The sequence below is a fragment of the Capsicum annuum genome, chromosome 10, assembly GCF_002878395.1.
Source record: "Capsicum annuum cultivar UCD-10X-F1 chromosome 10, UCD10Xv1.1, whole genome shotgun sequence".
NCBI lineage: Eukaryota > Viridiplantae > Streptophyta > Magnoliopsida > Solanales > Solanaceae > Capsicum > Capsicum annuum.
The window spans coordinates 203,729,229-203,754,506 of record NC_061120.1 but is presented as its reverse complement, the minus strand read 5'-3'; the positions used below and the strand labels follow the sequence as shown (position 1 = coordinate 203,754,506).

Here is a 25,278-nt window from a genome sequence, read left to right as displayed (position 1 = left end):
AACTAAATGATTAACAAAAATGGAAAATGCACAAAATTTATTTATGAATATGATTGCTAGTATATTTGAATTCTTTTCTTTTTCTAACTAAGATGCCGAAATTTGTTTGAGCTCAAAGAAAGAATTCTAAAAATGGGAGACTTCACATTTAAAATTCATATTAAAAAGAAAAGTACAAGAAAGAAAAAAAAGGTGATTGTTATGAAATAACTAAGAATAAAGAAGAAGAGTAGAGAGAGAATAGATAGTAATTCTTATTTCTCTTGAGGGATGAGAGATCATCTTGATTTAGAATACAATGAATAAGATCCCTCTATTTATAGGAAAAAATACTCCTACTTTCTGACTAAAAGACAGATATTTAAATCCTGATAGATATCAACTAGATCTTATTAGATCTTCATAGATATTCACTAAAATGTAAATACATTTATAACACCCCTTGAATGTCTAGATAGATAATGTGCCTCATTAAAACCTTACTAGAAAAATCCAGTGAAAAAAAAATCTAGTGAAGGAAAAAGAGTACACATCTCTAACAATACTCATATAGGCTACCTCATAAAAACCTTACAAGAAAAACCCAGTGGGACAAAACTTTGTAAGGGAAAAAGAGCACAACGCATATCAACTTTCTTTAATGAGAACATCCTTGAATCTTTGCATCCCAATCTTGTGCAACATCTTCTTGAAAGTAGCAATTGGAGAAGATTTGGTGAATAAATCAGTCACATTGTCACTTGAACGAATCTGTTGTACGTTAATATCATCATTCTTTTGTAGTTCATGTATGTAGAAAAGCTTTGGCAAAATGTGCTTCGTTCTATCTCCTTTTATGAATCCTCCCTTAAGATGTACTATGTATGCTGCATTATCTCTATATAAAATTGTGAGTAGATTGTCATATTTCACACCATATTTTTTTCGAATGAAATGTATCATGGACCTCAACCATACACATTCTCGGCTTTCTTCATGAATAGCTATTATCTCAGCATGATTCGATGAAGTGGCTACGATAGACTATTTTATATATCTCTAAGATATGACAGTACCACCACATATGAACACATAGACTGTTTGAGATCGAGCTTTATGCGGTTCAGATAAGTACCCAACATAAGCATGACCAATAAGATCAGGATTGTAATCTTTAGAATAAAACAAACTCATGTGTTTTATCCCATTCTGATGTCTCCTAATAGGAGTAGAAATATACCTTGTTAACAAGTTGGCTAAAAAGGCTACATTGAGCCTTGTAGTATTTGCAAGATACATGAGTGTACCACTTACACTAAGATATGGTACTTCATAACCAATCTAATTTGGTATATTTCTCATTTTCACAAATAATCTATTGCTTTGAAAACTTTTCAAGAGTTCCAATGATTTTCAAGTTATAAACTTATGCAATATAAGGATTATAAATAAGTTTTCAGGAACTTTTTCTGCTTCAAACATTTTGAATCCTTACAAAATTTCATATAAATTTTGTCAAGTGACAATATTCAACATTTCACATGGGACATCGTCAAGTGTTTGGATTGCAAATCAAATAAGTTTAATGCTTACCAAGATGCATCCTTTCATGTCACTTGATAAATATTTCTACGTCATCATGCTTAAATAAACATGGAATTTTGATCCTCATAATCTTTTACAATATTGTGGCAATATTGTATCAAAGATATCATTAATGATATATCATTTCGTATAGGTTCACAGTATGACATAACATTTTGAGATCTTATCACTTCATTATTTTCAGGTACCTAAACCTCTCATAAGGTTTCATGAAGTGTTATGTCATAGGCTCTTCAAGAACGTATTGCCTTCTTATTATGATTATTTGCTCCTTATTTTTCAAGAATTATTTTATTTGAAATCGATTAGTCTACCATGCTTCATGCATGAGTAGACTTTGTCCTTTATGAATACAAAATAGGAGCACTTGCAGCTTAATATGAGATACTTTTAGTAGTTGACTTGAATTATCTTTTGAATGGGGATCTAATGATAATTACTAACATATTTCATAGCTACTTATAATATCCCCTTATGTTAGGAAAACTAACATTCATCCTCCATCTTTTTTGAGGAATCTATCTTTGTACATCATGGTATATTATTAATCGTATACCACACATCAAAACTATTAGATGGAATAGTGTAATACCCGTGCTTTTTCTTAGCTTGAAAATCATCTTAAGGATGTTAGAACTTGCTTTAAAATAATAATTCATTCTTATACAGTGGTATTTTCACAATTTTCACTTCCTATCACGTGGAAAATTGAACAAGCTTTCCATCGATATATAATTCGCCCAAATCCAACACCCGGGCGAAAAGTTAGGTCCTTTTTAGTAAGACAGTGTTTGACCTGAGCATTTAGCGCGTCGCGGAGATAGCTCAAATGACAATTGTCAAATTCCAGTGTTGCTCCACGATACTGGTGCGTCGCGCCAAACTTCCAGATCATAGACAAGGTGGCAACACGATAGCTCCACGTCGCGCCACCGTGCAGTTTCCCAATTGTCAATTTCCAGTGGCATCGCGTCAAGGGTCCAACTCGGGAAATTTTACTGAAAATTTAATGACGTGTCCAGGGTTAAAAGGGTCAACTTTATACCCCTATATAATCCCTTTAACACGTGATTCAACCACTTTTCACCCAAAACATATTAGTTTCTCTCAAGTTTATCTTAAGAACAAACTAGGGTTTCTATTGGCAATTCAAATTCAGGAAGGTTTCACCATTAATCTTCACGAAATCACAATCTAAGGTATGCATAGTGTTAATTCATGGACTCTTCTCGTCCATGAAGTTCAAGAATTCCTTTTCAACTACAAGTTATGGATTTTCTTCATGTATTCATGCTTTGTATGTTCTCTTTCATGTTGATAAATGAGGAATTGATTTCTATTCCATGATTTGATGATAAATTCCATGTGGGTTGATTAGTATAGATAAAGATTTACGAAATCTCATGACTAAAACCTGGTATGATGAAATTAGAATTAAACCATGATGTTTAATTGCTATACCATGATGTTTACATGTACTATGCCTGTCATATGTTTGATAAAATGCCTAGATGAAGGAAATTTGCCTAACTAGCATGATATCATGAAAATCCCCATAAATGTACAAGATTATGCCTATTAGACATTTGATGAAATGCTTTAATAAACGTATTGTGGTGATTATCATGTGTTCAAGAATATCAAGTCATGTCAGTTTCCTTCCATCGAGTCCTGGGGGTACTTGTACCTGAAATATTAGCTATGTGCCTAGATCCATGTCATGTTTTCACAATACTCTCAGTCAAGCTATGAACTCTTAGACTTCAGATAGTCTTATGACTCAGGAAAAATCTCCATGATCTCATGAATCAGTCAGTTGTCAGATATCAGTAGTATTCCGTCAGCCACGAAAATTCAGTAACTCAGTCCATGCTCAGTTCAGTTCAGTAAATCATGTTCCGTATCCATTCAGATGGGAGTAGGAATTAGCACCGAGTGAACCCAAGGATGAGAACTCACCTGTTATACGATGGTGTGATTCCTAGAAGCAATACTTGCGTTCCAGAACTATGTAGCTAGCATAGGTTAAGACATCGTAGCCTGCTATATGAGGGTAGATGAGGTGTCTTAACCTGTTATATGAGGGCTCTCACCGTTCTCGCTAGATTTACCTGTTATATGAGGGTTACTCACATGTTGTCCTTACCAGTGGCGCGGTATTGACACTCTTTCAATCAGGGCATATATTGAACCCCAGCTCAGCTATTATAGCACCTTTGGAGCATGTCGGTTAGATACTACTTCCCACAATTTCATGTTACAGAATCAGGACTGTCAGATACAGTCAATCAGTCTCAGTAATAGAACTCAAATAGTTCTTCAAATTTCAGGATTGTCAGATATAGTCAACTCAGATACAGTACGGAACTCAGATAGTTCCATCAGATTCAAGACTGTCAACTACAGCCACCCACATTATTAGTTATACCTAGATACAGTCACCCATGTTATCAGTATTATTCAGATATAGTCCTTTATGTTATCAGTCAAGTCATGTTATCAGTATTCAGATTCAATAATCATGATATCACGTTGTCAGTTACAGTTATGTAATTATGTATGCATTCTCACGTTCATGTTAGACAGTCAGTTAGCATTATTCATGCATGTGAACCATTGCATATAGCCTACCTCACATGTATACTTGGTACATATGTACTGACGCATTCGCGCTATGGTGCTTTCTTTTCATGTTACACCATAGGTTCAGAGGTACGAGTTCCAGATCAGCAGTAGATTCCAGATTCAGTAGTCAGAGTAGAAGTAAGTCCTCATCCTTCGAGGACATAATGATTTTCTAGTATCTCATTGATTATCTTATTAGTTGGAGTTAGTTGGGGACATATCCCATCAATTCCTTATTCAGATTCTTCAGACAGTAGAGACTTTCAAACTAGATGCAGACTAGATGTAGACTTGATGTAAACGACATGCAGACTAGATACAGACTATCATGTTTTAAACTTCAGTTTTGTTTTGGGTATTCTATTACCCTACACAGATGTTACGTTATTCAGTTATGTTCATGATCGAACCTTATGGCCTTTCAGTGCATGTTTCTGCATTATTATGTTATCTTATGCAGTATACAGGTACATATATCAGTCATGGGTTAGCTTGTGGTCCTTCGAGGTCATGAGCACCGTGTAGCATTCCGGTTCAACAAATCGGATCGTTACAAATAGTTGGTTCCTAACCTTGAACCAATTAAGAGGGAATAAATAATCATAATTTTTTGATCTAATGCATGCAAGTGCTGTTGTATGCAACGTATCATATTTCAGACCAACACATGAAGTTTTGTTCTCATTAGTAATGGTTCAACTATTAATCGAAGGCATTCAATGCCAAACCATCACCATCAAGATGAATTATCTTGATTACACAATCTGAAAATTATGTTCTTAACTCAATTTTATTGAGCAAACAACTTTATGAATATCAAAATGTACATGTGATCATCTTATTGATGTATCTTTTCAAAATATATCACATAATAGGTGAATGAGTCCTTATTCCCCTTTTATACTTCTTAAACTTTGAGGGATCAAATCCCAACATTAGTTGCTCCAACCAACTTCTCATGAGAATAAGCAACATAAACAATTAGTCAACCTGTTATTCTTAGTTATTCTTCCTCATTTGGAGGTGAGTTGTGATAAGTGCACGTTTGCATTAATAAGGTTCTCATTCCCAGGAATGAAATATAATTATGCCTTAAGCGTATCAAATTATGATAGCTACTACAATTAATTGAGGCATACATATGACTTATTGCTACCACGTTCAATTCAAGGAATGAAGCATATTTAATAGGACATGTTTTACCAAATACCATTATTTCGCCTTAGCCATCATAATATCATTAATATGGTGCATTGAGATTCAAACGCAATATCTTAATAAAGGCGTCTTAGGCATAAATCGATGGAACTAAATCCAACATTTTATCATCATTAGACACCAAAACTTTAGCCTAATGTCTTACTTTTTTGGTGTGATGAAATTAATTCACCGTCTTATTTCCAATGGCATAATATATCAAATTGTACAATAAAATTCATCAATAAATCAAATTAATAACAGATCCGTTTTCAAAATTTTAATAAAGTAACAAATCGTATCCAGTGATGCGTCTGGCAAAAAATCTTTGCAATTCATTAATATGATTAAACCATAAAGGCAAACCATGAAAAAATTTGCTAGCAAGCTGGTTTTCAAAGTGTCACCTTTAAATATTCCTACTAGTATGGTGTTTAGTGTTAACGGATGGCTTGTAAATAATGCACAATGTGCAGATACTATGGTGACAGCACTGCCAAATGACTCTTTGTAGACTTTTTGATATGATGCTAATATAATATAATATCCTACTTACCCCCAAAAAAGTGTCACCTATAGATAAAAGAAACTGCTATAATACACACATCATATGCACGTCAGAACCCCTTTTTTTTTTAAGATATAAACATAAATATAACTGACATATAATTGCAAAACAAAATTAATATTCTGGAGACTCATGTGAATTGGGTTGTGGTAACTTTGCTAGTGATAGCATTCCTCAATCACATCCGCTATAATGGTTACCCACCAATATATTTTAACTCTGGTTACACATCAATATATCTTAACTCTAAATAACGTTGATGATTTTACTTAGAATCTCGTGCTGATAACGTGTTATGAAATAACTAAAAATAAAGAAGAAGAGTAGAGAGAGAATAGATAGTACTTCTTATTTCTCTTGAGGGATGAGAGATCATCTTGATTGAGAATACAATGAATAAAACCGCTCTACTTATAGGGAAAATACTCTTAGTTTCTGACTAAAAGACAAATACTTCAAATTCAGAATCCTGATAGATATTAAATAGATTTTATTAAATCTTGATAGACATTCACTATAATGTACATACATTTATAACAGTGATTTTATTTTTGGATTTTTTTTAAATATACCGTAAATACGCCAAGTAGCTTAATATACAATATCATATTTGGAAAAAGCGTTATACATATCGTAAAATATTATTAACACAATCCAATATATAATATTATACATGCGGAAAAGCATTCAACATAATGTATCAACCTTATATACAGAAACATATAAGAGGGCGCTTGGTACTCGGGATAAGATCTTCCGAAATTAAAATTGAGATAAAATTTATACAGTATTTTATAGACTATGTAATATTTATTCAATTTGCATATCAAACAACCCCTAATAGTAAAGTGTTTACACATAAATAAATATGGACTAAATCGAATAACAAACTCAAAATACGGACTACTTGACATAAATATTTTTTCCAATAGACCTAAAACACAAATTTTTCCTTTATTTCTTAATTTTTATTTTTTTTTAAAGAAAAGTAAAATAAAAAGTGTTTACTTCCTATTTAAACAATGAAAAGGAAAAGTTGCATCGTATATAGTCTAATAAAAAAAAAACAAAAGATTTCTTTGATAACAAGAAATAGGATACTCCTATTTATATAACTCTTCGTTTTCCCAATCCCCTACAAATTCGCACATATTTTTCTCTTATAAATTTATACCCAAACAATTCAACAGCTCAAAAAAACTCGCTTAATCAATTTGTGCAAAAATCATCATGACTAACAAAGCTGAATCTTCCGATTCGTAAGTACCCTTTTTTCAGATCTTTACAATGAACTACTTGTTAGATTTTCTTGTATACAATTTTGCTATTCTTGATCTTTTTTTTTTTTTTGGTATTTTGGAAACACTTTCTACCTTTCCGAGGTAGATGTAAGGCCTACGCATACTTTACATTATAATGACTATGTTGTTGGTGGTGGTATTTGTGTAAAAGATTTCGGAAATAGTCTTTTTACCTTGGGATGGTATGGATAAGGTGGCGTATGTTTTACCCTTTGTGGACCCCCACTTGGTAGGTATGTATATACTTTACCCTTTCTATACCTCACTTGTGACATTACACGGGATATGATGATGTTGTTGTTGGTATTTATGTAAAAGAATTTGAAAACAATCTCTCTACCTTTCCGAGGTAGAGGTAAGGTTTGCGTATGCATTAATTTACCCGTGCCAAACCCCACTTGTAGAATTACAGTGGGTATGTTGTTGTTGTTGGTGTTTATGTAAAAAAAATTGGAAATAATCTCTCTACCTTCCCGAGGTAGAGTTAAGGTTTGCGTACACTTTACTTTGCCCATGCCAGACCCCACTTGTAGGATTAGAGTGGTATGTTTGTTGGTGGTGTTTATGTAAAAAAATTTGGGAATAATCTCTCTATCTTCGCGAGTTAGAGGTAAGGTATGCATGCGCTTTACTTTACCCGTGCCAGACTCCCCTTGTAGGATTAGAGTGGGTATGTTGTTGTTGGTGTTTATGTAAAATTTTTTGGAAATAATCTCTCTACCTTCCGAGGTGGAGGTAAGGTTTGCGTAGGCTTTCCTTTACCCATGCCAGACCCCACTTGTAGAATTAGAATGGGTATGTTGATGTTGGTGGTGTTTATGTAAAAAAAAAAATCGAAAATAATCTCTCTACCTTCCCGAAGTAGAGGTAAGCTTTGCTTATACTTTATTTTACCCTATGTCAGACCCCACTTGTAGGATTAGAGTGGGTTTGTTGTTGTTGTTGGTATTTATGTGAAAAAAATTGGAAATAATCTCTCTACCTTCCCGAGGCAGAGGTAACGTTTGCGTACATTTTACTTTACCATGCCAGACCCCCCTTGTAGGGTTTCAATGGGTATGTTGTTTTTGTTGGTGGTGTTTATGTAAAAAAATTTCGGAAAGAGTCTCCCTATCTTCATGAGTTATCCTTACCAAGCTCCACTTGTGGGATTATATTGGGTATATTTTTGTTGTTGTTAGTATTTATGTGAAAATTCGTGTGTATGCAGGAAAGGGACAAAGAGGGATTTTAGTACAGCAATTTTGGAGAGGAAGAAGTCACCGAATCGACTTGTTGTAGATGAGGCAACCAATGATGATAACTCTGTTGTTGCTCTTCATCCTGATACTATGGAAAAGCTTCAGCTTTTTCGTGGTGACACTATCTTGATAAAGGTTTGATTTTTTTGCCTATGGTTTTGGTAAAATTTACTTGGGCTTGCCGTGTTTAGCTGTACGGTTGCTTAACTTTGGTTCTTTTGTTTGTTTATGGGTCATCGAGTATATGAGGGGTTTGATGAACTGTTAGTTCTTTGTACTATGGTTTTGGATAATGGCGGTTAATGTGAGGGTTTTGAGTTGGGATTTTTGGAGTTTGCTGGGAAAATTGAATGCAGGTTTGGGGTAACTGAAATCTTGATCAAGGTCCGACTTTTACCCATGATTTTGTTAAAATTACTTTAATTTAATGTTTTCAGCTGAGAAACTTTTTACTTGGGTAGGTTTTCTGGGTTAAATTTCACTCATCATGAGGGTTTTGATGGGTTTCTGACTAGGGTTGAGGATACTGGTGGTTAATGTGTGAAAAAAAGAATTAGGAACGTGAATTTAGGTTTTGGGTTCTCAAATGTTTTGCTTTTAGGTGACTATTATTAGTATCTTATATTAGTAGTGTTTCTTGATAGGAGTTCCTTATGGTTCAAATTCAATTTGCCGTTTGGGTTTACGTTTGTAGTCTTATAATGATTGGGGAAGATATTAACGATACACGTGTATGGAGTGCATGGTTAAATGGGTTTTGTTATTTTAGAGGTATCGTTACCCGCGTGGGAAAATTTTATCCTGTGCTTTGTGTGTGCTCTTAGTCGATTACGCGATGAAAAGTTGAAACTTTTAGGACTATGAGTTAAGTTTTGCTGACAGAAGCTAAGCATATTGGCCCTTTCCTCCTAAAGAATCTAATTTGTTCTTTTATTTTGAATAGGTTAAGTGCCTGCTAACATTTTTGGTTTGTTTTTGTTCCCGTGCTTTTTGTTTTCTTCCCCATGTTCAGTGGCCAATAGGTTTAGTTAGTTCTCATGATTGCAGTTCTGTTTTGCTACTTGAGAATATTTAGGTTTGCTCTGTAATGCCACTATAATATTATGATGATACAAGAAGGGCCTGACAGTAGTTGGATGCTGGGATATGAATCAGATGATTAGGATGATTAGATATGATTTAATTTCTAAACTTTGGTTTGCTTTATAGGGTAAGAAGAGAAAAGATACAATCTGCATTGCCCTTGCTGATGACACCTGTGACGTGCCGAAGATTAGGATGAACAAGGTTGTCAGAAATAACCTAAGGGTTCGACTCGGTGATGTTGTCTCTGTGCATCAGTGTCCTGATGTCAAGTATGGCAAGCGCGTACACATTCTTCCCATTGATGACACTATTGAAGGAGTCACGGGGAACCTCTTTGATGCTTACTTGAAGCGTAAGTATTATATTTTTGAGTTTCTTCCATCTCTTGCCTTGCTACTGCTTTTAATTTGGATGTTCGATTTAGGTTTATACATGTATTAACGAGACTGGACTTGGGTTATAGTATACATGTAGTAAGATAAATTCTCTGTTCCATTCATCTTCCCTATGAAACCTTCTTTTCCCGTTCTGAATTATACTTCTGATTTAGTTTGATGTGTGCATGTTCTTTGTAATTTATATTCGGAACATAAGAATTTCATCATGCAATATCTAGCTGTGCTAGTAGCTTCTTAGTTGGTCAATTTTGGGATTTTGGGAAAACTTTAAATACACTGAGTGCAATGGTCTGCAGTTAATAATAATTAGCATTCATGTTTTGTCGTTGAAGTAATGTTTTCCAACCTAGTTGTGTATACAAATGCTGATATGCTATTGTTTCTTTATTTTATGTATATGCAGCCTATTTTCTTGAAGCATACCGACCAGTGAGGAAGGGTGATCTTTTTCTTGCAAGGGGAGGCATGAGAAGTGTAGAGTTCAAGATTATTGAGACCGATCCTCCTGAATACTGTGTTGTTGCCCCTGATACCGAAATATTTTGTGAGGGTGAACCTGTGAGTAGGGAAGACGAGAATAGACTAGATGAAGTTGGTTATGATGATGTAGGTGGTGTGCGTAAACAAATGGCTCAAATAAGGGAGCTTGTTGAGCTGCCACTAAGGCACCCACAACTCTTCAAATCTATTGGTGTCAAGCCTCCCAAAGGGATTCTGTTGTATGGACCTCCTGGTTCTGGAAAGACTTTAATAGCCCGAGCCGTTGCCAATGAGACTGGTGCATTCTTCTTCTGCATTAATGGCCCAGAGATCATGTCAAAATTGGCAGGAGAAAGTGAAAGCAATCTCAGGAAAGCCTTTGAAGAAGCTGAGAAGAATGCACCATCAATCATTTTCATTGATGAAATTGATTCAATAGCTCCGAAGCGTGAGAAGACAAATGGAGAGGTTGAGAGGAGAATTGTCTCCCAACTTTTGACACTTATGGATGGACTTAAGTCACGTGCCCATGTAATTGTTATGGGTGCCACCAACCGCCCCAATAGCATTGACCCTGCCTTAAGAAGGTTTGGTAGATTCGACAGGGAAATAGACATCGGTGTTCCAGATGAAGTGGGGCGTCTTGAGGTGCTTCGTATCCATACAAAGAACATGAAGCTTGCTGAAGAAGTAATTCACACCTCCAATTTTTTAATGTTCTCTAATCTTCTCCCATAAAGAATTGCGTTTTGTTAACTTTGGGATCTTTCATTGCAGGTTGATTTAGAAAGAATTTGTAAAGATACGCATGGTTATGTTGGAGCCGATTTAGCAGCTTTGTGTACCGAGGCTGCACTTCAATGCATCAGAGAGAAGATGGACGTGATAGATTTGGAGGATGAGACCATTGATGCAGAGATTCTGAACTCTATGGCTGTGACAAATGAGCACTTCCAAACTGCTCTAGGGACAAGCAATCCTTCTGCCTTGCGTGAAACTGTACGTCTAATTTATTTTATTATCTATTTGTGACACTACTAAATTCTCATTTGATTTTAACCATATAACTTTTGTCCTAGCAGGTTGTTGAAGTTCCCAATGTTTCATGGGAGGATATTGGAGGTCTTGAGAATGTCAAGCGTGAGCTCCAAGAGGTACGTTCTATATACTAAATATACTGGTTTTGCATTCATGGGTCCTAATGACATCGCTATTTTAAGTTAATCTGTTATTCTTTTCACATCAATCGTCTTTATTTTAATCAACTTGTTACGCAGACTGTTCAATATCCAGTGGAACATCCCGAGAAATTCGAGAAGTTTGGTATGTCTCCCTCAAAGGGAGTTCTTTTCTACGGCCCACCTGGATGTGGGAAAACTTTGCTCGCGAAGGCCATTGCAAATGAATGCCAGGCCAACTTCATCAGTATCAAGGGTCCAGAACTGCTTACCATGTGGTTTGGAGAGAGCGAAGCCAATGTTAGAGAAATATTTGACAAGGCCCGCCAGTCTGCTCCATGTGTCCTGTTCTTTGATGAATTGGACTCAATCGCCACACAGGTTTGTTACCTTGTTCTTTACCAGTAATCAATGAATATTACTAATTTCACCACCTTCTTTGTTGAATTTCTCTCTTTTGCTGATTGAACTTAAATTTTTAGAGAGGAAGTAGCTCGGGAGACGCTGGGGGAGCTGGTGATAGGGTTTTGAATCAACTCCTCACTGAAATGGACGGCATGAATGCTAAGAAGACTGTGTTCATTATTGGTGCAACCAACAGGCCAGACATTATTGATCCTGCTCTTTTGCGGCCTGGTCGTCTTGACCAATTGATTTATATTCCTCTCCCTGACGAAGATTCTCGTAACCAAATTTTCAAGGCATGCCTGAGGAAATCACCTCTTTCTAAGGATATCGATCTAAGAGCTCTAGCTAAGTTTACACAGGGCTTTAGTGGAGCTGACATTACAGAAATCTGTCAACGTGCTTGCAAATACGCTATCAGAGAAAACATTGAGAAAGTAAGTTCCCGATTTCTTCTATTCTGTTGATAGTTATTAATATATCTAGCATTCGTTGGTTACACAAAACTAACATGGACATTGTTTGCAGGATATTGAGAGGGAGAGAAGGAGAAGTGAGAACCCTGAAGCAATGGAGGAAGACATTGAAGACGAGGTACCTGAGATCACGCCTTCTCATTTCGAGGAATCAATGAAGTACGCTAGGAGGAGTGTCAGTGACGCTGATATCCGCAAGTACCAGGCTTTTGCTCAGACATTGCAACAGTCTAGAGGTTTTGGTTCTGAATTCCGATTCTCGGAAACCAGCACAGCAGGGACCACTGGCACTGCTGCTGCTGACCCCTTTGCAACTTCAACTGGTGCAGCAGATGATGATGACCTGTATAGTTAGGTTGTCCAAGTTTTTATTTTCATATTTTGCATACATTGTGCAACTCTGTGAAATGGGCTCCTATTTATTCAGCTGATGAAAAACTTTTGAGTAGCAAATTGGAATCTCTCCTTTGATATGCTCTAAAAGTATAATTTATGTTTGGATCTTTTTGTTCTCACCTTGTAATTTATTTATATTTGGATCCTTCCATATTTGTCGTTTATAATTCAGTTTTTTTATACGTCTTTGGTGTGGTATGCTTACTCAAGAAATTAGTCAAGCTTTACTGTGGCGAAACAACAAAATATTTTTTATTTCTTGTGGATTGATTGAATTGCAGGTCTGAAAGAGAGCATTGTTTGGAAGGGTGGGAGGGGGGATTAAAGAAATTAGACTACCCTTATGCTTTAGTCTATAAATTGCGAAGAGGGATGTTTTTGTCATTTTCTTCCTTCAAGCTCATTTTATGTGTCGTCATTTTCTTTTTAATCCGTTAAAAACAATTAAAAAGTAAACTTAGGGCCCGTTTGGCCATAAATTTTTTTTCCTTTTTTTCGGATTTTTTTTCACTTTTCCAAAAATTGTGGTGTTTGAAAATGAAAATTTGAAAAATTATACCGGAGTTGGATTCCAAAAAGTGAAAACAACTTTTTGTTGTTTTCACAATTTTTCACTCTCATTTTCAACTTTCATTATTATTACATATATCCTCAATCTTTAAATTTTTACACAAACACCTCTTATAGCTACAACTAACCACCAAGAAAAAAATTGTTATTTGTTTTCTACAGTACAATATCATTTTTAATTGTTACAGATATTCTAATCCCTTTTTGCTCTTTTAACCAAAATTTACTAACATGAAGTAAAAAATAATAAATGACAATCTATGGCGAAAATATATCAACTTTGTTTTGAATGAACTATATGGCGAAAATATATCAACTTTGTTTTGAATGAACTATCTTATAGAAATATAAGGCCTAGTACATTATATTATTTAAAAGTGAGAAATTTAATAATTTTTTCTTGCCATTCTAATTTTCTGTATATGTCATATACTGACTATTATGATTTTAATAAATTATTAAAAAGTGGTCAATAAAGTTGTATATCAAACATAACGTAACGATCCATATTTACGATACAATAATATTCAAGGAAAATCAATATCATCAATAAAGAAAAAGCAAAAAATTAGCACTAATCTATTCAGAAATAATTCTTTCGTAATTTTTTTTAAAAAGACCAAATTCAATAAAATAAGTAATTCAAGTGAAAGTAATTGTAACGCCCCGAATCTGGTATCCGAAGCACTACATGGTGCTCATGACCCCGAAAGACCATAAGCTAACCCATGACTGATATCTGTAACTGAGCACTGAATAGTATACTGAAAATATGTGGAATATAAGTTGTAAGGCCGTAAGGTTCAAAACTGTAACACAACTGATAAAACAATATTTGGACTAGGTATAGAAATGCCCAAAACTGAAATAATCTGTCTGAACATACTATAGTCTGAAAACCTCTAAACTGTCTGAAAACTGTGGAGTTGATAGGACATGTCCCCAACTAACTCCGAACTATTGAAAAGGAAAAAAATAAGGTAATGAAATAATCATGCAATCCTCGAATGATGAGGACACACTGCTAGTCTGCCTGCTGAACGTCTGAACTGCTAGGAAGATCTGGAGTTCTTGCTTCTGAACCTATGGTATAAAACACCATAGCACAAATGCGTCAATATGTTGAATTTACTGGTATGCAAGTGAGGTAGGTTGAATGCAAAGGGTTCATATGCATGAACAATACTAACTGACTGTATAACATGAACGTGAGAATACATACATGAATACGTAACTATAATTGAGGTCGTGATAGGACTGAATACTGAGTTCTAGCTACTGAGTCTAATGACAATATGAATTTACTGATATCTGAGTTTACTAGTAACTGATAACTGAAAGACTGTTTCTGACAGTCCTGATTATAAATAACTGATTTAAGTGTTATACGGAGTTGGATGACTGTATCTGACAGTCCTGAAATCTGTATAACTATCCGATTTCTTTACTAAAGTGGGTGACTGTATGTGACAGTCCTAAATTCTAATGGAACTAGCTAAGTTCCGTACTGAGCTGAGTGACTGTTTCTAGCAGTCTTGATTTCTATAGAACTGGACTGAGTTCTATTCTGAAGACTGAATCTGAAATTGAAATTGTGGGAGGTAATCATATAATCGACATGCCCCGAATATGAACTGGTGGGGTCCAACTGTAACCCCAGTTGGAAGGGAGTCAATACCGTGCCACGGGTAAAGACAAGCTGTGAGTAAACCCTCTCTGACAGGGAGCTCTTCCGTCAACCCCTCCTGTAAGAAAAACTCAAATGAGATGTATAGTCCCTAGACTCGTAGGGGTACATCTCAACCTACGCTGGCTACATAGTTTTGGAACGCAGGGATTGCTACTAAGGATCACACCCTCTACTGGCTAACAATGTGTGTCCTCATCCCTGGGTTCACTCGATGCTGAATCCTACTCCCAATTGAATAGACACAGAACTGATTTCCTAGTTCATACTAGGCTGGACTGATCTGTTACTGATTTTACTGATTAACTAGATTGAACTGAGTTCACTGGATTTTCGTTGACTGACGGAATACTACTGAATTCTGTTAACTGACAGAATGCTACTAAGTTCTGCTAGCTGACTAAGTTTACTAAGGTTTAAACTGAATACTACTGAGACATGATGATTGACTGAGATCACTGAGATTTCTGAGATTACTGAATGGGACTGGGCTGATACTGAGTTTTCCTGAGTCACATGACTGACTGAATTCTACTGATTATGGCTTGACTGAGAGTATCGTAAAAACATGACACTGGCTCTACGCATACAACTAAATTTCGGGTATTTAATACCCCCAGGACTCGATAGCATAAAAGTAATTCATGGCACAAGCTTGAAAGCACAACAATGGCTATATATATCCATAATTTATTGACTAAGACATTTCATCGAATACTTTACATGCATTAACTTATACATGAATGGGGATTTCATAATAACATGTTATGAAGGCACTATTTTCTTCACATAGGCATTTTATCAAACACATGGGGAGCATACTTTGGTTATACCATCATCAATGCATCTAATTATCATGGTTGCATAAATCAATTTGAAATTCGAAGAGTTTATCATGAATATTATGCAAATCATCACATACTAGGATCAATCATTGAAACATGTAATTTAAAACATGAATCAAAACCCAATAACAACATGAACATGAATTTCAATTCAACTAAATCATGAATATTCACAAATACACTATCTTGAGATTTTGAAAAGAGATTCTTGAGCTTCATGGGTGAAAGGGACCCATGAATCAACGCTTGACATACCTGGAAATCTTAATTCTTGAAGTTCTTGAAAAGATTCTTGGAATTGGCCTTGATTTCTTGAGTTGGGGTTTTTGCCTCTTGAGAGAGAATGATTTTTGTTCTTTAGAGAAAGTGAGGAAAAGTGATATAGTAGGGGTTTTAGGGCATAATTTCGTGGTTAAAGGTTGATTTGGGTCATGGAAAAAGACCCAATTGCCCTTAGAAGATTTTTATTGTTCGTCACTGAAAATCTGATTTGGGCACCTGGCGCGACGCGGCGCTATTGCGTCGTGCCACTGGAAATTGCCAAATGGAAACTGGACTGACGGCGCGATGCGGTGAAATCGCGTTGCAATACTGGATGGAATTTCACCGCGACGCGGTGGTATCGTGCTGAGACACTGGAAAAGGGACAATTCTGAATTTTAGACTTGGCGCGCGCCATAATCGCGGAGGCTCACTGGATTTTGACGATTGGCATTTTTGCTTGCTCCGCGACGCGTTGATGGCTCAGGTGGCACACTGCCTTACTAAAATGGCTTTAACTCTTTGCTCGGGTGTCGGAATTGGGCGAATTTGATATCGATGGAAAGCTTATTCAATTTTGCATACAACAAAAAGTCAAAATCTTGAAAATTCCACATGTATAAAAGTGGATTTATCTTTTAAAGCAAGTCGTTAACATTTTTGGGACGATTTTAAGTTAGGTAGAAGTACGAGGTATTACAGTAATTAAGAATTTTCATCAACAAATTTAAGAATATATAAAATATATTTATATTCATCAATCATATTTATCAAAATATATTTACTTTATTCAATCGATTATAGTTAGATAAACTTATTTAGCACGTGTTTGTGATATTTTTATTCAAATTTTAGAAGAATAACAATCATAATAATTAGTTTGTTGTTAATTATTTTATCAATTGAAGACATATAAATTATTTTCTCAACATTTGGTTGTATGTTAGTAGGTAAATTAATAGTTAAGTGCTTTTGATAGTTTTTTTTTAGACTTTTGAAAAATCTTTTTTAAATATGATTTTATGCCCTTTTTTTTTTTTCTAAAAAAAAAAAGGGCATAAAACTATATTTAAAAAATAATAATCAAAAGTTTTAAAATTTATTTTCAAAAAGACATGATCAAACACAACTTCAACTCCAATTCCGAAAAAAGGTAATTTTCATAGCCAAACGGCTACTTAAACTTTTAAGAGAGATCATTTTATAAACTTTACAAAATTATCACTTTTTTTAAATTTCGTGTTCAATTAAAAGATAACACAAAACTTTTTTTAAATTTCGTGTTCAATTAAAAGATAACACATAAAATTAAAAGGAGGCAGAAACTATACCACGTGTCTTACGTGCCTCTCAATACACACGTGTTCATCCTAATTTAGGTTTTACAGGCATACAAGTTTGCTTGTTTTATATGTGGTGTTAGTCTACTGGTATGTTATTGTTTATAGGTGTTATTAAGAAAAATTCAATTTGATATTTCCTGCATCTCACTGTTTTAGAATGAGTTTACAAGATTTGTAGCCTTTACTTTTTTGACTTCAAAAAATTGCTTGATGGGTGTTTGAAGTTTTTATATATTCTTGGTAACTTTTAGTGGAAGAACACTTAATTTGATTTTTCTCCTAGATTGAGTTGCAAGATTTTGTACAGTTTGCAATTCTATCTCTCAGCTAATTACACTTCATTCATCTTGTGTTTGTAGAAGAAGACTACTATAAGTTATCTTCTTTGTGTAGGAGGCTGTTTTGTGTGGTGTTGTTGTACAGGTACGTTTTTATCTATTAATCTTCTTCTAATGAAAAAAATTGTTTGATGGTTGTGGCTTTGAGGTTTCTTATTTCCCCTAGCTGATGTGAGTATGTAGGTTTATTTTTGTGCAAATTATCGTTCAAATTTTATTTAAGTTTTATGTTATTCATGTTTCATTGCTATCTGTTTGGAGATTAGGGATTGAATTATTTTGTATGTTTTGTGCTCAATGTTTTTAATCGTTCTCAAAAACTACATACTTTTTCAATCAAATACTCCGAAAATAGTATGTAGTACATAGCTTAGCTTATCTATATTAGAAGAGTTGGATTCGGATTAGACATGTCTGTTGATTGTCTTTAGTCCCGTAGAATTAGTTGAGGTGTGTGAAAGCTAGAACGCAAAACAAAATTATGTTTCTCGTTAAATTTCTTCCCTTTAGAGAAAATATGATACTGTCTTCTCCCTATTATATATCACCTTACATCACCTAACAACTCAACAAACTCTTTTTCCTTTTTCTTTTTCTCCAATATATATTCAAATTTGGATTGTTGTGAAGTTATTGTACAGAATCCTATTGGATGGAATTTTGCGTTGACGTTAGTTATTTTAGATTTATATTTTTTTCTAGATTCGTATGTGTGTCTAATAAGTGTCTGATGCTCAATTCTTAAATATCCTTAGGTCTAATAGCTCCCTGTATTTTTATATAAGAGTTGATCATTCAGTATTGTACATAATGTTGATGTTGATGATGCGTGTCTAATAAGTACCAGATGCTCAGTTCTTATATCCTTAGTTCTAATAGTTTCCTGCATATTGTTTAAGAGTGAACTCAAATTTCTGTATATGTCATTTTGTTAGCATCTGCCTTTTGGCTGTTATCCTGCGCTGTGTTCATTAGGGACTTTCACACAGTGGTGTGCAGTTCTGCTCTGCTGCATTAAACACGGAACAAATGTCACCTTTAACTGTATGCTCGTTGGAGCTTATATGATTGTAGTGCTACATGTAGAAGTAGTTTTGTTAAATCACAAGTCATATGCAAGCATTACAGAGTACGTAACTGAAGACCTTGGACATAATAAGAATCTGTAACATAAAATTTTCCGAGCACAATGAATGATTAAAGATGAAGAGACTCCACAAAGTACCCACAGATTTTGTGACAAAGCCCACAGATTCAGGTCTGTAAAGCTTGCACTGGATAATGTTGTCAATTGTTTCAGCGGTATCACCAATCTTGAAAACTCCAGCTTGCATGCCTCCAACAGTTGCTGGACCAATAACCACATCAAAAAGAGCATCATGTTTGTGTCATATGTTAGATCGGTATGGTCAAATTTTATCTGATTTTGTCTTTTTTTTGTTTCTGCAGTACCTAGACGTGACATGAGCGTGAAAGGAGCTCAAGACTCAGTTTACTTTTTGTAAGGGCTAAAATGAGTAAGATCACTCACTTTGTTTTTTTTTTAAAATGTGATTCTAATGCTTATTCATCCTTTGATTTTTTCATCATTATTTAAATATCTACAACAACAACATACCCGACTGGTGGGACCTAGGGAGGGATAGAGTGTACATAAATCTTACTCCTATAACTCGTAGAGATAAGAGAGGTTGTTTCTAATACACCCTCAACTAAAGTGAAGTATCAAATAGGGGAATATGAAAACAAAAATAGTAACAACAACGAAATAATGTTATATGAATGCCTGGACAGAAGTTTACCTTATTGTTTGTCTTTGCATAAGCAATCAGCCGCCTAGCGTCCGACTCAGGAACACCATCGGCTATAATAGCCACGACTCTGATGGTTGGCTGTTTAAGAGTAGACATGAAGGAAGCAGCAACACTGCATTGAGTTAAGAAATTAATGATCAGACAGAGAGATTTTCTTTCAAGAGAAGGCTCGTAATACTACCAACCTTCTGAAAGATGCAAAGCTTATAAATACTCCAGCCGTGGGATGTGCAGCGCAGGAAGCTTCAACTCTGTAGAAAATGGTAAAATTGCTTATAAAAATGAATTTTAGTACAATAACGCAAAGTTTGCTACTAAACAAAATCAGTATGAAGAAGGTTTATAAAGAAGGCGAATTTCAAGTATATCCACTGTAGTTCATTTTTAGTTGGTTGCTTATAGAAAGTTTTAGACCTATAAGCAAGTATATTCGACACAACGATTCACATCAATCCTCCATACCCACAAGTTGCTGCGCTCAGAGTATGATATCCTTCTTAAAAAAAAAAACTCACTCCCACATAACATGAATCTGCAAAAAAAATATAAAGATTTTTTTTATGTTTTTAACTTTCAGGATCAGAGCAAATGAGCAATTATTGATCGACTATAAAAGAAAGACTACAACTGCAACAGAATCTCTTCGAGTCATTCCGTTTCAAAATGCACAACAACCCTCGGTAAGAGTAACAATAAATTTTATATGTCATTCTATTAAATTTTAAATTACAAAATAGCTTTTCTAACGTTTCGAATCTCTTAGGGTCAAATCTTTTACATTGAAGCTGCACTTTCAGTGTCAAATAAAAGTCAACAATTCGTTGTTATGAATTGCTCAGACGGCAAACTTTTCTTCATTAGAACTCATTCTCGCAGGACTTTTACTGTGCAACTTGTCGTCGATCCACAAATCTTGTTTCAAAGTATAATAATTGACTCAAAATGTTATTATAGAATATTTATAATTTAAGATTCTCATTCATTTAATGAGTGTTTTCTTGATCATTTTTATAATAGATGTCAATTTGAAGTCATTATGACAAATGACAGAGATTTTGAAACGACACTTATAGTTGATGAAGCTGCCGAAGCAATGTTACATCTCACTTCAGATGAGGTCTATGATATTTGTTGTGTCAAGGTAGATAATATTCGTTTGTGAACGTAATACCACCAGTGATTCCTCAAAAACTGAGCATTTTCACTTATTATCCTTTGTGTAGTCATCGCCGATGAGAGAGAGCCATTCTAACCATTTGTGAACTACAATCTGGGCTAAACCTCCTATAATTTTTAGCTCCATAACACATAAAACTTGGAAAAAAATAAGAGTCAGAACACATATTATGGACCTTGGAACAACAAATATCATAGACTTCATGTGAAGTGAGATGTAGCATTGTTTCGGCAGCTTCGTCAGCTATAAGTATCATTGCAGAACCACTGCCATCTGTCATAGTGACTTCAAATTGGCATTTATTATAAAAATGATCAAGAAAACACTCATTTCATTAATGAATGAGAATCTTAAATTATAAAATACTATACAATAAAATTTTAGGTTATTTATTACATTTTGGAACAAGATTTGTCAATCGAAGATAAGTTGCACAGTAAAATGTTCTGCGGAAATTAATTCTGATGAAGACACGCTTGCAGTCTGAGAAATTCATAACAACGAACTGCTGGCTTTCATTTGATAACGAAAGTGCAGCTTCTATGTAAAAGATTTGATCTTAAGAGATTCAAAACGCTAGAAATATTATTTTTGTAAATGAAAATTTAGTAGAATGGCATATGAAATTTATTGTTACTCTTATCGAAAATTGTTGTTGTGCATCAGCGATGGATGTGATCTCATTTTGAAACGGAATGAATCAAAGAGATTCTGTTGCAGTTGTAGTCGATCAATAATTGTTCATTTACTCTCGTCCTAAAAGTAAAAAACATAAAGAAAACTTTTTTTTTTCTTGTTGTGTGGGAGTGAGTTTTTTCTGTTAAGAAGGATATCATGCACTGAGCGCAACAACTTGTGGGGACGGAGAATTGATCTGAATCATTGTGATGAATTTACTTGTTAATCCTACATGTTTTGGGATAGTTATTTTTAATTTTATAGTTTAGTGTTTGTTAAGGATACACAATACTTATATACTTCTTTACCTGATCTTGATTTTACAATTTTTCTTGCATGAATAATTGATCAAGTATTTTTAAGATTTTGCTTTCATCATGATCAATTAAGTCTATCCAGAGTGTGAGTTTGGTGGAGTTTTTCCTGTATAAAATAAAGAAAATATATTTAGTATTCATATTATATGTTTTAAAAAAAAATTGTGTTCGATAATGATATGCAAATATCAAATAATGAGGAAAAAGTGAGCAAATTTTGTTATGATATCAAATATGTGTAATTAGTATATTTCCTACCGTAATAACTTACATTTAATCGTTGTTATAGAAAGTTGACCTCAATTAATCATTATATCAAAATATTACCTACCTTTAAATATTTATAAATTACAGAAATGAGGATTGAGTTGTTACAAAAGGAATCTCTATTTAGTCGTAAGTGTTGCAACATTGTTAACTTTTCTATAATTCTTTTTTTTTATCTGAATAAAAATCATATATTTTTTGCTAGCAATTCTTTGCTCGTCTATCAGAGAATGGATCATAAAAAATTCATGATATGCAACAATTGTTTGCTCGTCTAAGAAAGATAAAGTGTACACGGATTTTAACTCTATCTTGTAGAGACAGATTCTCAAGTAACAACAACCTCACATCCTCAATCCACAAAATTCATCTCAAGTAAATAATTCACCGTTTTTCTTCATTAAATCAAATCAATCAGAACCAACCACCCCCACCACATCTTAAAGACAATAACATTTCTTTTAATACACCAAGCAAGTAAGATCAACTACCCCACGAAGAAGAACAAGTAAAATAGAAATAACAAGATATTTATGTTTACTGATTGTCCATTATAAGAAAGTACTAAATTGTGGATCAATTTGCAGCGTATATTGGCGAATCAACATTCATCACGATAATGAGCATATCTTGTAAATAAAAAACATAAATAAATAGATAAACATATAAATGAAAATTCTTTGTTATAATAACTATTAAAAAATTATAAGGAGTTAAATATAGGGATATCGAATTCACAGATTTCAGATAGACGATCAAGGTTGTTAAATGCTATTGAGAGCAAATTGGGCTGGAGGTGGCAGGATTTACTTCTTTTATAGGTTCAACGATGGTATCTCCACCTATTATTCAAGTAAAATTGTTAATTGATTTTTCGTATGTATTATTTGATTTCTTAACAGTTGTGACTGACATCAAATACGTGTGAAAAGGATGGAGCAGATCTGAAAAATGATTTATATCACCACGCCAAAGATAATGCATTGAATTTGAGTTTTCTGTGAAAAGTATAAATCAATAAGATTTTATAAATGGATAATATCTTGCAGAAACATGAGACAAAAAATTAAATTGCACGTCTTTTGATGGGTGAAATTGCACTTAAAATACAAATCAAAACTAAAGGCAATTATACCTCTTCATCTTGGAGGAGCAACAATTGATATTTTTTTTTTTTTATTTAGCTTTCTTGGACGTCTCTTGTCAATGACTTGCACTTTACAGAAATTAATTCATTTATTGCTGAAGTAATTTTGCTGATGTTATTCTTTCTGTCATTTTCAATTGAATAAAAATTGTAAAATATTATTAAATGATATAAATTATACTACTATACATTGTAGTACAGGATAGCATTAAATGATTGTGAAACAGAAAGCATACATCATGAAATTTTGTTTAAATTTAGAAGAGATCAACATGTTTGATAGTATAAATGAACTTACAAATAGTTATCTTTGACAATGAAAATTTTAATTTAGGAAAAAGCTTTTGCAATAAGTTCATCGTATACTATATTATGTATATATCAAGCATGATGATTGTCAATTGTAGGAGGTCTTATTAATATTTTTACATAAGCAACATATAATTGACCATGGGAAAATATAGATTCTCTTATAAAGTCTAGAATTTAGCCCTGAACTTTGTTAATAGTCATAGCAAAACATAATTATATCGAAAATTGTGTTCTTTTAAATTGCAAGGACATTTTTCATCTTGAGAGGTCACTAATGATATACATGGAATAAATACATGTGTATTTTTAAAGTTACCACTGAATATTATAGCGCTAATAAAACGTGCTTTGAAATCATCACATATTATTCACGTTTCATTGCACAAACTTTTTGAAGGGTTTAAATTTCACAGTAATATGATAAAGTAATTTCTTTTTAAAGATAATTTGTAAGGCGATAATCTTGTGTGGCTTAAGGTGTGCGCCAAATCTTCATATTCACTTTGATCTTTTGGATCATAAATTTCATCAGTATCTACATACATTTTTACAGTGCCTGAAAATTGAGTAATTAATATTTTATTTATTTCATTTACAAAGTCGATTTTTGTTGTTAGAATTAGGGGTGTGCATGGTATGGTATGGTACAGTATTTGAAACTTTAGTACGATAATTTCGGTATTCGGCTTTTGAAAACGCTATAGCATTACCATACCATATTAATTCGGTATGGTTCGCTATGTTGATGTTCGATTTTCGTATTTTGCGGTATGATAATCGGGAATCATAGTTTGTTCACCTTCAACAATATATACTTGTATAATTGAGTATTATTACTTTGACTTTTCAAAAGTGTGTCTGAATTGTATCGTAATTACATATTACACATATAGAAATATTCAAAAAGAAGTACAAATAACTCCTTTTGATAGTTAATTACATGCAAAAAAGATATAACATTCAAGATAGAGTAGTCAAAGTTTCAATGTCTTAACATTTTTTTACTAATACTAAGTTGTATGATATAGTTTTATATATATATACACACACACACACACACTTTGGTATGACATTCGATATGTTCGTATGTCATTTATAAATATCGAATATCATATCATATACCAAAAAATTTTAAAATATATACCATATACCATATAAATATCATAATATCAAAATCACGGTATCAAAATTTTAAATTCGGCATGGTTGTTTTATCCTTTTCGAATTTTATTTTGGTGAGAAAATGATTTTGACCTCTTTAAAACTACCTTCAAAGGATTCAAGAAAACTCCGAAATAATTTCAAGAAATTCACAGAGTTGTCACTTGATTTTTATAGAAAAATCAAGAAAAAAAATTTAAAAGAGCTTCAAAGATTCAAAAATAAAAATAAACCTTTAAAACTAGAAAAACTGAGTAAGTGTTCAATTAACGTCCTAAGCAGTTTTTTTAAGGCGCTTAGGAGCGTCCGTTTAAAACGGTTTACCAAAAAGAACTAACTTGACTAACTAAAAGTGACTAATTTTCGTAAAACTTGATTAATAAAAAATATTAAAATTATTTACTTAAACATGACATTTATTTATTC

The 25,278-nt window shown here is 33.7% G+C and overlaps 1 protein-coding gene and 1 long non-coding RNA gene across 3 annotated transcripts; both read left to right on the top strand.

Annotated features, from left to right (window-relative positions):
• The first annotated feature begins 7,004 nt into the window (after positions 1-7,004).
• LOC107843575 (cell division cycle protein 48 homolog) lies at positions 7,005-13,117 on the top strand. The gene is made up of 9 exons (XM_016687887.2): positions 7,005-7,233; positions 8,486-8,651; positions 9,726-9,954; positions 10,404-11,170; positions 11,258-11,479; positions 11,563-11,634; positions 11,758-12,039; positions 12,141-12,500; positions 12,592-13,117. The coding sequence occupies exons 1-9, from the start codon at positions 7,205-7,207 to the stop codon at positions 12,892-12,894; spliced, it is 2,430 nt and encodes an 809-aa protein (XP_016543373.1). The 5' UTR covers positions 7,005-7,204; the 3' UTR covers positions 12,895-13,117.
• A 4,612-nt stretch (positions 13,118-17,729) lies between these two features.
• Positions 17,730-20,158, top strand: LOC107843574. 2 transcript variants are annotated; one of them, XR_001666443.2, is made up of 4 exons: positions 17,730-17,881; positions 18,001-18,064; positions 19,429-19,496; positions 19,812-20,158. It is a non-coding gene; the product is annotated as an uncharacterized LOC107843574 (long non-coding RNA). The 2 variants fall into 2 exon arrangements; XR_001666442.2 differs by having other exon boundaries at positions 19,805-20,158.
• Positions 20,159-25,278: the final 5,120 nt, after the last annotated feature.

Bases quoted from the DNA above. Each gene is read 5' to 3' on its own strand.
- LOC107843575 (XM_016687887.2), top strand. From the start codon at position 7,205: ATGACTAACAAAGCTGAATCTTCCGATTC. The intron at 11,171-11,257 runs GTAATTCACACC...CTTTCATTGCAG, and splicing joins ACATGAAGCTTGCTGAAGAA to GTTGATTTAGAAAGAATTTG. The intron at 12,501-12,591 runs GTAAGTTCCCGA...CATTGTTTGCAG, and splicing joins TCAGAGAAAACATTGAGAAA to GATATTGAGAGGGAGAGAAG.